The sequence below is a fragment of the Taudactylus pleione genome, unplaced genomic scaffold (assembly GCF_031769625.1).
Source record: "Taudactylus pleione unplaced genomic scaffold, aTauple2 ptg000004l, whole genome shotgun sequence".
NCBI lineage: Eukaryota > Metazoa > Chordata > Amphibia > Anura > Myobatrachidae > Taudactylus > Taudactylus pleione.
The window spans coordinates 726,366-739,737 of NW_028284407.1; the positions used below are offsets into that span (position 1 = coordinate 726,366).

Consider the following 13,372-nt stretch of genomic DNA (forward strand, 5'->3'; position numbering starts at 1 on the left):
TTCTTGTGGTTTAATCCAAAGACCAACTTTAACCTATAAAAAGTGTTTTAATAGACAAAACAGTTGTCTATTGAGAGAATCTTATGTTCCCTGTGAATATGGTATTCCAATGTTTCATCTTTCTCTTCTGTTACAGGTATTTAAAAAACATTCGTAACTGAATGAAATACGTTTGCTGAGACATTAGCTGAACTGATGAAATGTCCTGTGCTTTTATCTTAGGATGTTGACGAAGAGATCGAGGCAGAGTATAACATTCTGAAATCACTTCCAAATCATCCGAATGTTGTTATGTTTTATGGGATGTTTTACAAAGCTGATCAGTATGTTGGAGGACAACTCTGGCTCGTTCTAGAGGTGAGTAGGTGCAGTACTGTATATGGGTGGCCACCTCTGGCTCCAAACTGAAGTTTAGTGGGTCCCAACCTTCCTGGATTTGTGACACAGCTGGCTCGTTCTAGAGGTGAGTAGGTGCAGTACTGTATATGGGTAGCCACCTCTGGCTCCGTTTAGTGGCTCCCAACCTTCCTGGTGTTGTGGCACAGCTGGCTCGTTCTAGAGGTGTGTAGGTGCAGTACTGTATATGGGTGGCCACCTCTGGCTCCAAACTGAAGTTTAGTGGGTCCCGCCTTCCTGGTGTTGTGACCCAGCTGGCTCGTTCTAGGGGTAAGTAGGTGCAGTACTGTATATGGGTGGCCACCTCTAGCTCTAAACTGTAGTCTAGTGGGTCCCAACCTTCCTGGTGTTGTGGCACAGCTGGCTCGTTCTAGAGGTGAGTAGGTGCAGTACTGTATATGGGTGGCCACCTTTGGCTCCAAACTGAAGTGTAGTGGGTCCCAACCTTCTTGGTGTTGTGACACAGCTGGTTCATTCTAGGGGTAAGTAGGTACAGTACTGTATATGGGTGACCGCCTCTGGCAGTAGGTCCCAGCCTTCCTGGTGTTGTGACACAGATGGCTTGTTCTAGAGGTGAGTAGGTGCAGTACTGTATATGGGTGGCCACCTCTGGCTCCAAACTGTAGTTCAGTGGGTCCCAACCTTCCTGGTGTTGTGACACAGTTGGCGACACAGATACCGCGTTGTTTATTTTTTTTAATTTTTGGAAGTTATACATAAGATTTTCTATTGTATTTGTATATGTAGCACAGTCTATAACGTGACAGAAGCTGATTGGCTTCTATGAGCAACTTTTCCACTTTATCTCTTTCAAAGGTTTGATACATCTCCCCAATGTACGCCAAGCATGGAGGGGAAATTCATGAAAAATATAAAAAAAAGAAATAAAATTCCTTTGTGTATACCAATAAATAAAATGGTTACATTGCCAAAATGTGAAAGCCGGCCTGCTAATAGCTATAATAAAGGGGACAACCATGTAGATGTGAGGTAGTTATAAACCCCATACATCCTATATGATATGTGATACCCTGTATGTGCTATTACATGGAATGGCCAGTAGTGTGTGACCTATCCTATTACGTGGCTTTGTTGTGTGTTTTCCGGGAACAGTGCACTAACCGCAGGAAGAAAATATGATATATTAGTCACTTGTAGTGTTCTTTGTGAGGCACCTGGGGGGAGATGGAAGGGTTAATAAACTACTTATATATGTCCATTGTTATCCTCATAGTCTCCTGAATTATCAAAACATTCTCTGTTTATTTAGACAATGGAGTGAATTAAATTAAGTGTGAATTATGGATGATGCCTGGAATGTACCAGTGAAATGGTGTTGGAAAGCCAGCAACGGCACCCTAAACTCCCTGAATTCACCCCTAAATCACACATTTTAATTACCAGCTCCTTAGGGGCTACCGTAAGTGCAGCCTGATTCTGAATTGTAGGCATCTGTATCTCCTTCTGTGTGGCCGTAGCAGTCTGCTCACTACCCTCTATCTGTCCATCTTCATGCGGAAGGTTTTCTGTCTGCAGCTGTCACCATTAATATCGGGACTTACACCCTCCCCATGTTGGGTGAAAAGATCTGTTTGAAACAGGTGTCCAATCTGCATGTGCACGCCACCAAACAGCATGGCAGTGGGGCCACACGTCCACAACACTTCCATGACAGTCCTACAAGGCGGATCAGTTCCGTGCATTACAGTGGTGTATTTGGAGCCCAAGGCAAGTAAAAAAATGGCGCACCCCCAAGTATGAACGCGCGTGGTCAAATGCCACAAGGGGCGTGGTCACTGGAAAATGGGGGTGTGTCAGCATGACACACCACCGTTTCTCACCACTCTGGGAACATTCCTTTCCATTCCATATGCACCTTAATGCCCCCAGTAGTAGTGCCCCTCTTGTAATGCCCACTGGAGACAATGGAGTCATTTGCCGCCGGGCACCAGCCGGCCGTTCCGGGCACTGCTGAGGACTGGCACATGTTGCACTGCTGAGGAACTGCATTGAGGAGGAGCGCCACTGGACGGTGGTGGGCGCAGGAACGGGATTCAGGTAAGTAATCTGTGTTTGTTTGTGTTATATCTGTAAGGGGCACTGCATAGAGAGGACCCACTACTGGGAGCACTACATAATGGGGCACTGCATAGGGAGGACCCACTACTGGGAGCACTACATAATGGGGCACTGCATAGGGGGGACCCACTACTGGGGGCACTACATAACAGGGCACTGCATAGGGGGGACCCACTACTGGGGACATTACATAACGGGGCACTACTGGGGGCACTGTATAAGAGGAACTACATAGGAGGGGCGGCAGCTGGGGCTGGCATAGGTGCTGGGGGTGGTAAATTTTAATTTGGGGGTGTTGGGGGGCATCAACATTTATCTTGCCTCCGGCACCTGGGATGAAGTTACGCCACTGCCACTGTAGTAGTGCCCCTTATGCAATGTCCCCAGTAGCAGTGCCCCTTATGCAGTGCAATAGTGGTCCCCCCTATGCAGTGCCCCTTATACAGTGCCCACAGTAGTGATGGTCCCCTCTATGCAGTGCTCCCAGTAGTGCCCTTTATACAGTGCCCTCAGTAGTGGTCCCCCCTATGCAGTGCCCCCAGTTGTGCCCCTTATATAGTGCCCCCAATAGTAGTCCACCATATGCAGTGCCCTTTATACAGTGCCCTCAGTAGTAGTCCCCCCTATGCAGTGCCCCCAGTAGTGCCCCTTATATAGTGCCCCCAATAGTAGTCCCCCTTATGCAGTGCCCCCGGTAGTGATCCCCAATATGCAGTGTCCCCAGTAGTGCTCCTTATATAGTGCCCCCAGTAGTAGTCCCCCTATGCAGTGCCCCCAGTAGTGCCCCTTATATAGTGCCCCCAGTAGTAGTCCCCCCTATCCAGTGCCTCCAGTAGTGTCCCTTATATAGCGCCCCCAGTAGTAGTCCCCCTTATGCAGTGCCCCTTATATAGTGCCCCAGTAGTAGCCCCCACTATGCAGTGCCCCTTATATAATGCCCCAGAAGTAGTCCCTCTTATGCAGTGCCCCCAGTAATAGCCCCCCCATTCAGTGCCCCTAGTAGTGTCCCTTATATAGTGCCCCCAGTAGTAGCCCCCCCTATGCAGTGGCCTGTGTAGTGCCCCTTATCTAGTGCCCCCCCATTAGTAGTAGTCCCCCCCTTACCGATCGAAGGTAAGCCGGGCACGGACAGCTGCGGGGGGGAGGGTTAGGTTAGAGGCTCCCGGCCTCTAATCATACGGATTCTGTAGTACGAGTGTACTAATAGGTGCCGGCGGCAGTGTGTGTGTTACTGTGTAGTGCGGAAACTTGAAACCACTGTCCTGGACTGCGACCGGCGGTGCCCTTCCCCCCCGTGCCCTGCTCGACCCCTCCTAGATAATCCACTGTTGGATTAACAGGTAGTCACCCAGAAACTAGAGACGTGCGGTTCGGTTTTCCATTAAAACAAACACAACCGAACTTTGGGTTTCCAAACCGAGTCCTAGCTCAGATCACTTTTTCCAAGTAGAACCGGGTCCTGGCTCGGGTCTGCTGTAAGTTCGGAACTCGGATTTAAAAACTGAATCTGGTTTTGGATTGTAGGTAAACAGGTCCAAATTACATGATTTTAGCTGTTTTTATCAATTTTACAGGAATCCATAACCGAATCCGGACCAAAACACTTGAGGGTGGTTTTGCCAAAACCAAAACATGGTAGTCCGTGCACATCTCTACCAGAAACGCCCATTTCACAGAAAGTGTGATCTGTCAATGGAAGGCTTAATCTGTACGCACTCTCAATCTTCGTACATGTGCATATGCTGAGATATCCCATGCGCAGTATGCAATTGCTTTCTAAAGTACATGTGTCGTTTGCAAATATTCGCTGGTTCCATCTAGATTTGGTCTTGGTGTCTTGTGTCCATCTTATCAGGCCTTATGTGCACATTACATCACCGGCATCACACTTAATTATATTGCCCCAATTTATTTCTAAATCGTGGCACAATTCTGAGAGAGATCATCCATGCTCCAATTAACCGACTTGGGTTCCAGAAATAAATTACAGTATTATATTAACATCTATTTATTTACAGAAGATTTTTCTTTTGCCAATACTGAAGCATACACATCAGCACTCTGGCCCTGATTCAGAGCCGGACGCTCTGACAGAGCGCTCGCTCTGAATCAGAGCCGTCCTTCTCTTTTTTTGGAGCGGCCTCCTGGTCGCTCGCATAGCTGTGGGTGACCACCCACAGTTATAGCGAGCGGCCAGGAAGATGGTCACGATGGTCAAGACCATCGCGGCCATCGGGCTTGCGACGAGACCTTTGCGGTAGGGTCTCGTTGCCGCAAGCCCAAGAGTGCTTTTGGCTCTGACAGAGCCAAAAGCACTCCCACTGACATCACTTGTGATGTCAGTGGTGCCGACCCTAGACGGTAGGCGTTCCCATGGGAACGCCTCCGTCTGGGCAACCACGCCCCCAGCCCGCCCACCAAAGGGGGCGTGCTGTCACTCAACATCGACAGCACGCCCCCTTTGTAGCCCTTTGTATCCTGGTCTCGCGCATGCGCACGACGGAGCCGGCTCCGTCGTGCGCATGCACACTGGGCCAACATCGACCCGCTTGTGAGCGCATAGCGCTCGCGAGCGGGTCTGAATCAGGCCCTCTGTCCTTCACTCACCATTCCCCTATTGTGCACAGGTGCTGCTCACTGGTGTACAGCATTATTGGAGCAGAGGAAAGTTTTTGGCTGTAATTGGCATTCTCTCTTTACCATAAAATTGAAACAGACCCATCTATTGCCATATAAACTCTTTTGCTCTGAGCTTATTAATTCTGTCTCCTTTTACCAACATCATTAAGGCAGCACGCAGCCCGTAACAGAATTCTGGTTAAAGAGCGCACATGCAATCATTTTTGGATATTTTTAAACAGCAAAACATTATTTATGTAACACTCTGTTCTTTGCTTCATTACCCAATTGACTAAATATACCCCTTACTAATGAGGCGAGAAAAAGCAAAATCTTCAATGCTATTGGTATCATTGCTAAAACAGAGATGCTAGACCTTCCCCGGGTAGTGATTGATGATGTCACTTGCTTTATGTTTATAGGGTGCAGAATGCTTTATGAACCCAAGGTCAAGGTCCTTTAAAAATGATTTCATTTTTGTTTTCCAAGCAAGAGGGTTAAAAAATATTATTGCCAAAAATAGCACGTGATACTTAAACCAGATTATTAATGTGTTTCCCCATGAGTTAAAAAATATAGGCCCTCATTCAGAGCCGTACGCTCTGAGCAGAGCGCACGCTCTGAATGAGGGCCGGGCTCCATTTTCATGGAGCGTCCTCCTGGACGCTCGTATAGCTGTGGGTCACCACCCACAGGCTATACGAGCGTGCATTGTGATGGTCGCGATGGTCGAGACCATCGCGACCATCGAATTTGCGAGCCGGAGCCTGCGGTTGAGGTTTTCAACCGCAAGCTCCGGAGTGATTTTGGCTCTATCAGAGCCAAAATCACTCCCACTGACATCACTAGTGATGTCAGTGGGCCGGCTTCTGACGGGAGGCGTTCCCGTGGGAACGCCCCCGTCAGGGAGGCACGCCCCGGCACGCCCACCAAAGGGGGCGTGCTGTCAATCAACATTGACAGCACGCCCCCTTTGATCGGACACAACGAGCGAAGGACTTTCCTTCGCTCGTCGCGTCTGGCGCATGCGCACGACGGAGCTCCCTCTGTCGTGCGCATGCTCAGTCCATAACATCGACCCACTTGCGAGCGGACAGCCGCTCGCGAGTGGGTCTGAATCAGGCCCATAATCACCAAAATGAGTGAACCGAGGGCACAGCAACAGGGACCCTGAGGGCCTTGTCAGGACTACAATATGCTAATTTGGGGTGCAGCAGAGATGAGGAGGACATAAATGTGATGGGGAAGTCAGGCATTAAGTGGATGGGCAAGAGACAAGCGTATAGCAGGAAATAACATCTATGGACATAGTAATGCTGGGTACACACTCGAACGATACATCATTCGTCACTCGAACGAACAATATATCGATGGTGCATCTGTGGGTGTGTACACCCGATATGTCTGCGAACGACGTTGTCCACAGACATCTCTGATGGGGCCTGCAGCACAACCGATAAGGATATACTGTATCTAGCAGGTACATTATATCGTTTCATCTGGCTGTCTGCTTGGCCAACCTACCGACCGCAGCAGCCATTGAATATGATGTCACAAAGGCGGGCATATGCAAATGGCTCAGCTGGCCACATACATCAGGCGGACAGTAGGAAAGTGTGTATGCACTTACCAATTTTTGGGCTCATCTGTTGGCCAGGTGTGTACCCAGCTTAAGAGTGACATGTATAGAGCTGTGGGTATTTTTTAGTGGTGGGAGGATGTGAGGTACACCTCAACTCATATTAAGCAGTGGAGCCCACTTGCTTTTTAGGGTAGTTAAGGGTAGTTAGGAGTGAAAGGGAGGAAAGTAGGATGAAATGAGTTGCCCTACCACAAGGATTTGTTTTGCATCTACACTCTGTATTCAGTTAGGTATGTAGTAGATGGAAGTTCAGGAATATTAAACAACTGCAGATAGAGATCCTGATTCTGGGTCGCACATAATGCGGTCGCAACAGTGACTTCATTAACATGTGAACGTCCAGTTTCCACCCAGTAATGCTCATCCAGTCATCGCTGAGAAGCATCTGAGATGCGTACCACTCAGAATCATTCATAGAGCTGCTCTAAGATGCGTATGACAGCTGCTTTGTATGCGACTTACAGTCAAGGCCCAAAATTTTTAGTCAATGTTACGTCAAGGTTGCTGCCGTCACACAAGCTAGAAACGTGTCATTGTTTTTGGCCTTGTCATATGTTGATATTCTGAGCCCGTAAAGGGGATGTGCGGTCTATGGGTAATGGTGCTTAATAATATTATTGGGAAAATTCAATTAGCGGCAATAAAGTGATAACTTGTTGCGTCTTAAGTTATTGCACCAATCGCGCTTTGCAGCATTCGTGCGATAATTCTTGCTGCTTTTACCGGTGATAAGTGTAGGTGACAATAGGGAAATCTGCTAGAACGTCAAAAAAGGCAAAGTGATATAGGATAACAGTATAGAAGTGCATTAGTGGCCTTAATAAAAGTTTTTGGGGTTCTTAAATTGAGTCAAATGACTGTTAAATGCATTTTTCTAAAACAGTGAAATAATGATAGATATCTAGGGTTTTAATGACAAAATAAATGTTTTACTTAAATTTGGAGTGCATAAAAATGCCTATAAGTATATATTTGTGTAATTTTTCAATACACCTTCAAAATACGCCTCTAGCACCCACCTGTGATCTTAAAAACACCTGTCCCACTCATATAGCACCCCCATATACCTGTCCCACTCATACAGCACTCCCATATACCTGTCCCACTCATATAGCACCCCATATACCTGTCCCACTCATACAGCACCCCCATATACCTGTCCCACTCATATGGCACACCATATACCTGTCCCACTCATATAGCACCCCATATACTTGTCCCACTCATACAGCACCCCATATACCTGTCCCACCCATATAGCACCCCCATATACCTGTCCAACTCATATAGCACCCCCATATACATCTCCCTCTCAATCAACACCCCCATATACCTGTCCAACTCATACAGCACCCCCATATACCTGTCCAACTAACACAGCAACCCCATATACCTGTCCCACTCATACAGCACCCTATATACCTGTCCCACTCATACTGCACCCTAATATATCTGTCCCACTCATACAGCGCACCTATATTCTTGTCCCACTCATACAACACCCCTATATACCTGACTCTCTCATACAACACCCCATATACCTGTCCCACTCATACCGCACCCAATATACCTGTCCCACTCATACAGCACCTCTATATACTTGTCCCACTCATACAGCACCCCCTTATACCTGTCTCTCTCATACAACACTCCCATATACTAGTCCCTCTCATACAACATTCCCATATACCTGTCCAACTCATACAGCACACCATATACCTGTCCAACTCACACAGTGTCCACATATACCTGTCCCACTCACACAGCACCCCCATATACTTGTCACACTCATAAAGCACCCCCATATAACTGTCCCTCTCTTACAGCACCCCCACCCCATATACATGTCCCACATCAGTTAATCCGTTTTCCAGCACTTTGCACATTCCCCCCCCCCCCACCCAAATGATGTAATTATTGGGCAAATAATGCTAAATAAAAATTATTTTGCCTAATTAGTCTTTAAGGCGAGTGTCCCAGTGATATTGAACCAAGTCCCAACATTTTACCTTAAAATAGGGACTTTCTTCACCTGCTCAGGAGGTGGTGAAAACGAATTCATGATGAATGCTATGGAGAATTCACACCTGCGAAAACTGTTGCTAATAGGTTTTTTGCGTAAAAGCAGATAATTGAATTCCCGCCTATTTGTTGACTATGGTATCTACTGTAATGACATTTTTCAAAACACTTTAGAATAGAGATGAGCGGCTCAGTTTTGGCTCAGATCTTCCCGCCAAGTTCAGATCTTAGAATGAGGCAAAACTTTAGGTTTCACGGACATCTCGGCTGAAAGATAACGTTTTGCCTCGTTCTGAGATCCGAACTTTGCAGGAAGATCCGAGCCAAAACTGAAGCGCTAATCTCTTCTTCATGACACGGCTATCAGTCTTCAGTTATGTATAACGTTTCTAAGCTCGCTTTGTAAACCCAGACTGCTGTACTTGACAGTGATATGGCTCCAGTGACATTTTACGGGTGGGGAAGAGGTGTCAGCTCTGGTAAAAGCAATACATAACTAGCCACTTATATGCCAATTTTCCCACCGGATCGTCTCGCCGTCCACGCTCAATTCTGCTTATTTGTCAGAACTTGGGTTTACTCTGGGCGGCATAAATAAACCTGCGTTCTAAGGGATCAGGTCAACAGCCAGTATTTATATACATAGGGCGACTGCATTCCGTACGATTCGCCATCCAATGGTGAGACAGTTTGATAACGAATTATCAATCAGCCCATACACAGAACAATTTCCATTAAAATCACACAGAATTGAAGCCACCCTGAAATGACTTCATCCCAAAAATGTACTTAGGACAATATTTTTGATGGGGAAATCTAAATTTGAAATATATTAAATCCTTGTGAAGATATGAAAACCCAAATGGCATGCTTTGTTAATACAGTATATATGTATTGCAGTTATGTTTTTCTGTATGTTGTTGAGCCAGATAGAAAAAGATGGGTTGGCTGTATATTAGTCTTTCTGATGGCAGGACTCCCGTTTCCTGTTCATTGACAGTGTATCCTATGAATCATCAATCTGAGTTGACATTAAACATCTTTAAATTGCTCATTTGTTTCAGTTGATGCTAATCTCACAGGCACTTACTGTACATCAGAGCTGCTCCATTAAGTTTGAACAATGAAAAAAAAGCATCTGATCTCAGGACTTGGTGCTAGAATCCTCACCCAAATCTCTCACTTTATTCAGCAAGGCTGGAGCTGACACAGATCTAATCAATATCTTCTCACAATAGAAATGACAGTGGATTGATTGGAGTAACCCTGGCAATAAGAACGTAACAACCATTTACACTACTGGATACATTTGCTATACTGAACTCGCTTCATATTCACTTCCAGAACGGTGAATTTTGTGGAACGTTAAAAGTAAAAGCTCTTTGCAGTAGGCAAAATAATGCAACTTTTCTAAATGATTCAGTGGCTTGTGGGTTGTTCCATGGCAAGTGGGCCAATTTTGAAGATGTGCACTGCAGAGTCAGTGATAGTTGCACCCACCCACACTTTAAGGGCCATCGTTTTGTTACTATTGCATATTTTGAACTAACATTTCCCATAGTTAGGCCGAGATGTACTAAATAGGAAAATATGGTAAAACCCGCGAAAATGCCTATATGTTCATTCCGGTGCTCCGTCCCGATGGGTAACGCCACCTTCAGGTGGCATTACCCGATAGAAGCCTATGGACGTCTTTTCGGGACGCTCCCCCTTGGCATCCCTCCCATGAGCCCCCGCGGCCTTCTGCGCATGCGCTGAAGGACGCCAGAGGAACTTCTGGGTGTTACGCCCGGAAGTGCCTCTGCCCGGCAGCATCACAAAGGACAGCTCTTATCGGGAGAGCAGTCCTTTGCTATATTCTTGGTACATACAGCGGTAATGAACGGTAATATGTTCCCAGAAGACAGGTAGGATGTACCGCATGCTTAGTACATCCCGCTCTGAGTCTGTCATATATTCCAACCTTCATGTAACCCCTGGTCCACTTAACATGAAATGACCCTTGTTCCTCCTCTGGTGCTGTCTATAGAGAACTTATAAGTATGAGTAACAAACTGTGTGCATCTCTACAGTGGCCTCGTTGGACATGGAGCCTATTAGACTTTTATTTGTCTTTAGTGACACTGTATTTTGCTGTCTCTAGGGTAATGAAGTGTTTTATATTTGTACTTCATGGTAGCTGCTTGTGACTGCTATAGAACCTATGATGCAAGATGTTCTCCACCAATAGCAGCCACCTTTCCCGGAACTACAGTGTTCACTAGTACTCAGATGCCCCCTGGACTTGATCGCAGTAGTATAGCATTGTAACAGCACCAGTGCAGACTGTAGCAGGAGATGGAGCACAAATGGGATCACACAGACCAACAAGACAGAACAAAACACAATAAAAATAGTCAGGGACAGGCCGAGGTAAAAAAAAAAAGGAACTAAGGGCCTGATTCAGCATGGATCGTAATTGCAACCACGTACGCAGATTGGCCAATGCATACGTATGCACCGCAGTGCGCGTGTGCAGGTTAGCATTTGCGATCGCACTGCTATCACGCACACAGATAAAGCTCCATCCCAGAGTGAGGAGGTGATGACGGGGGAGTGGTCGGAGGAACGCAGGCATACCTATCCATTTGAACGCTGTTGCATGGACGTACATAAATTAGCCACTGCGACGGCATACGCAGCTTGAGTACTCACTGTGTGCGACGAGACGTGCAATTTCTGAGACAGGTCAGAGCTGCTGTAATTCTGCGAGGGGCTGATGCTACCGATGTTTTCATAGAACTGTGAGGGATTACGGATGTGAGAAAGCGGTAGGGGACGTCTGTATGCTGGCTGAGCGTTTTCAAACATTAATTGTAATTATATGACCCAGAGTGGGTGCTACTATTTTGTAGCAATAATTATTTTGGGGTGAGCGTTTGGGCGTGGGGCCCTCGGAGTGGCTCTGGCTAGGCCTTTTTCAGGGCATCACCACTTAATTCATAAAGATATTTTTTCATCACCTTTCCATTTGTTTGTTTATTATTTATGTAATTTTAATTCTTTCTTATTATACTAACACTTATTGATTATCTTGACACATCTATACTTTACACTTCACTATCACCTTTCTTCCATTTTTCGTGTGATGCCCTGCGAGTGGTCCTTGGCTGGGTTCTTTTGGGCTGCTCTGCACCTCGGACGTGAACCCCTTAATGTTAGGGACGCCGGTATAGAGGAGCCTTGACGATGGCTTGGCGCTTAATCATATATTTGCAAATGTATGCAACCAATACCTCTGAATTTCTATTATCATGTAGGATTCAAGTATCGTTGCTAATATTGCTGCAGTGTGCTGGAGGGAATCTTCTTTTTTCTGTGATTCAGTATAAACCCCGCCCTTTACAAGCACCTGAGCAATATCATTAAGCTGATGTGAGCGACCACCATACTTTCTATTTGCGTTTTCAAACATTAGCATATTTTCGCAGCAGAACTGCGTGTGTAATCTCAGCTACGATCGCAATAGCCAGTGGCGTAACTAGGGTATTTGGAGCCCAGGGCAAATGTCAAAATGGAGCCTCCCCCCAATGTGCGTGCGCTGCAAAAAATGGGCGTGGCCACTTAAAAATGGGGAGTGCCAACATGACACACCCCTTTGTATCGTCACTCTGAACATTCCTTTCCATATGCACCTTAACCCCAGTAGTGTCCCTTATACAGTACCCCCAGTATACAATGTCCCCAGTTGTGGTCCCTCTTATGCAGGCCCATAGTAGTGCCCCTTATACAGTACACCCAGTAGTGGTCCCCCTTATGCAGCCCCCAATTAGTTCCCCTTATACAGTACTCCCAGTATGCAATGCCCCCAGTAGTGGTCCTCCTTATGCAGCCCCTCATTAGTTCCCCTTATTCAGTACCCCAGTAGTGGTCTCCCTTATGCAGTGCCCCCCCATGAAGTGCCCCCAGTAGTGGTCCCCCTTATGCAGTGATCCTTTATATAGTGCCCCAGCAGTAGTCCCCCTCCTTATGCAGTGCCCCCAGTAGTGGTCCCCCTTATACAGGCCCCCAGCAGTGATCCCCCCTATCCAGTGCCACTTATACAGTGCCCCCTGTAGTTTTCCTCCCTATTTAGTGCTCCTAGTGGTCCCCCCAATGTAGTGCCCCTAGTAGTAAGCCCCTTATATAGTGCCCCCAGCAGTAGTCCCCCCCCGCTATGCAGTGCCCCCAGTAGTGGTCCCCCTTATGCAGGCCCCCAGCAGTGATCCCCCTATCCAGTGCCCCTTATACAGTGCCCACTGCAGTTTTACTCCCTATTTAGTGCCCCCAGTAGTAGTCCACTAGTAGTAAGCCCCTTATATAGTGCCCCCAGTAGTAGCCCTCCCCCTCCCGATGCAGTGCCCCCAATAGTAGCCCCCCCAGTTGTAGTCCCCCGTAGTGCCCCACCCCCAGTAGTTGTCCCCCCAGTAATGGTGCCCCCAGTAGTGTTTCCTCCAGTAATGGTCCACCTCCAGTAGTGCTCCCCCCCAGTAGTGGTCCCCCCAGTAATGGTCCACCCCCAGTAGTGGTCCCCCCACTGTATTGGTGCCCCCAGTAGTGGTCCCCCCCTGTAATGGTGCCCCCAGTAGTGGTCCC

The 13,372-nt window shown here is 47.1% G+C and overlaps 1 protein-coding gene across 1 annotated transcript in view; it reads left to right on the top strand.

Annotated features, from left to right (window-relative positions):
• LOC148543336 (myosin-IIIb-like) overlaps nucleotides 1-13,372 on the top strand; it is a 96,441-nt gene that overhangs the window by 20,909 nt on the left and 62,160 nt on the right. The window contains exon 2 of the mRNA XM_088474456.1: nucleotides 223-357. Within this exon, the coding sequence (XP_088330582.1) occupies nucleotides 223-357 (135 nt within the window). The remainder of the gene's footprint in view (nucleotides 1-222; nucleotides 358-13,372) is intronic.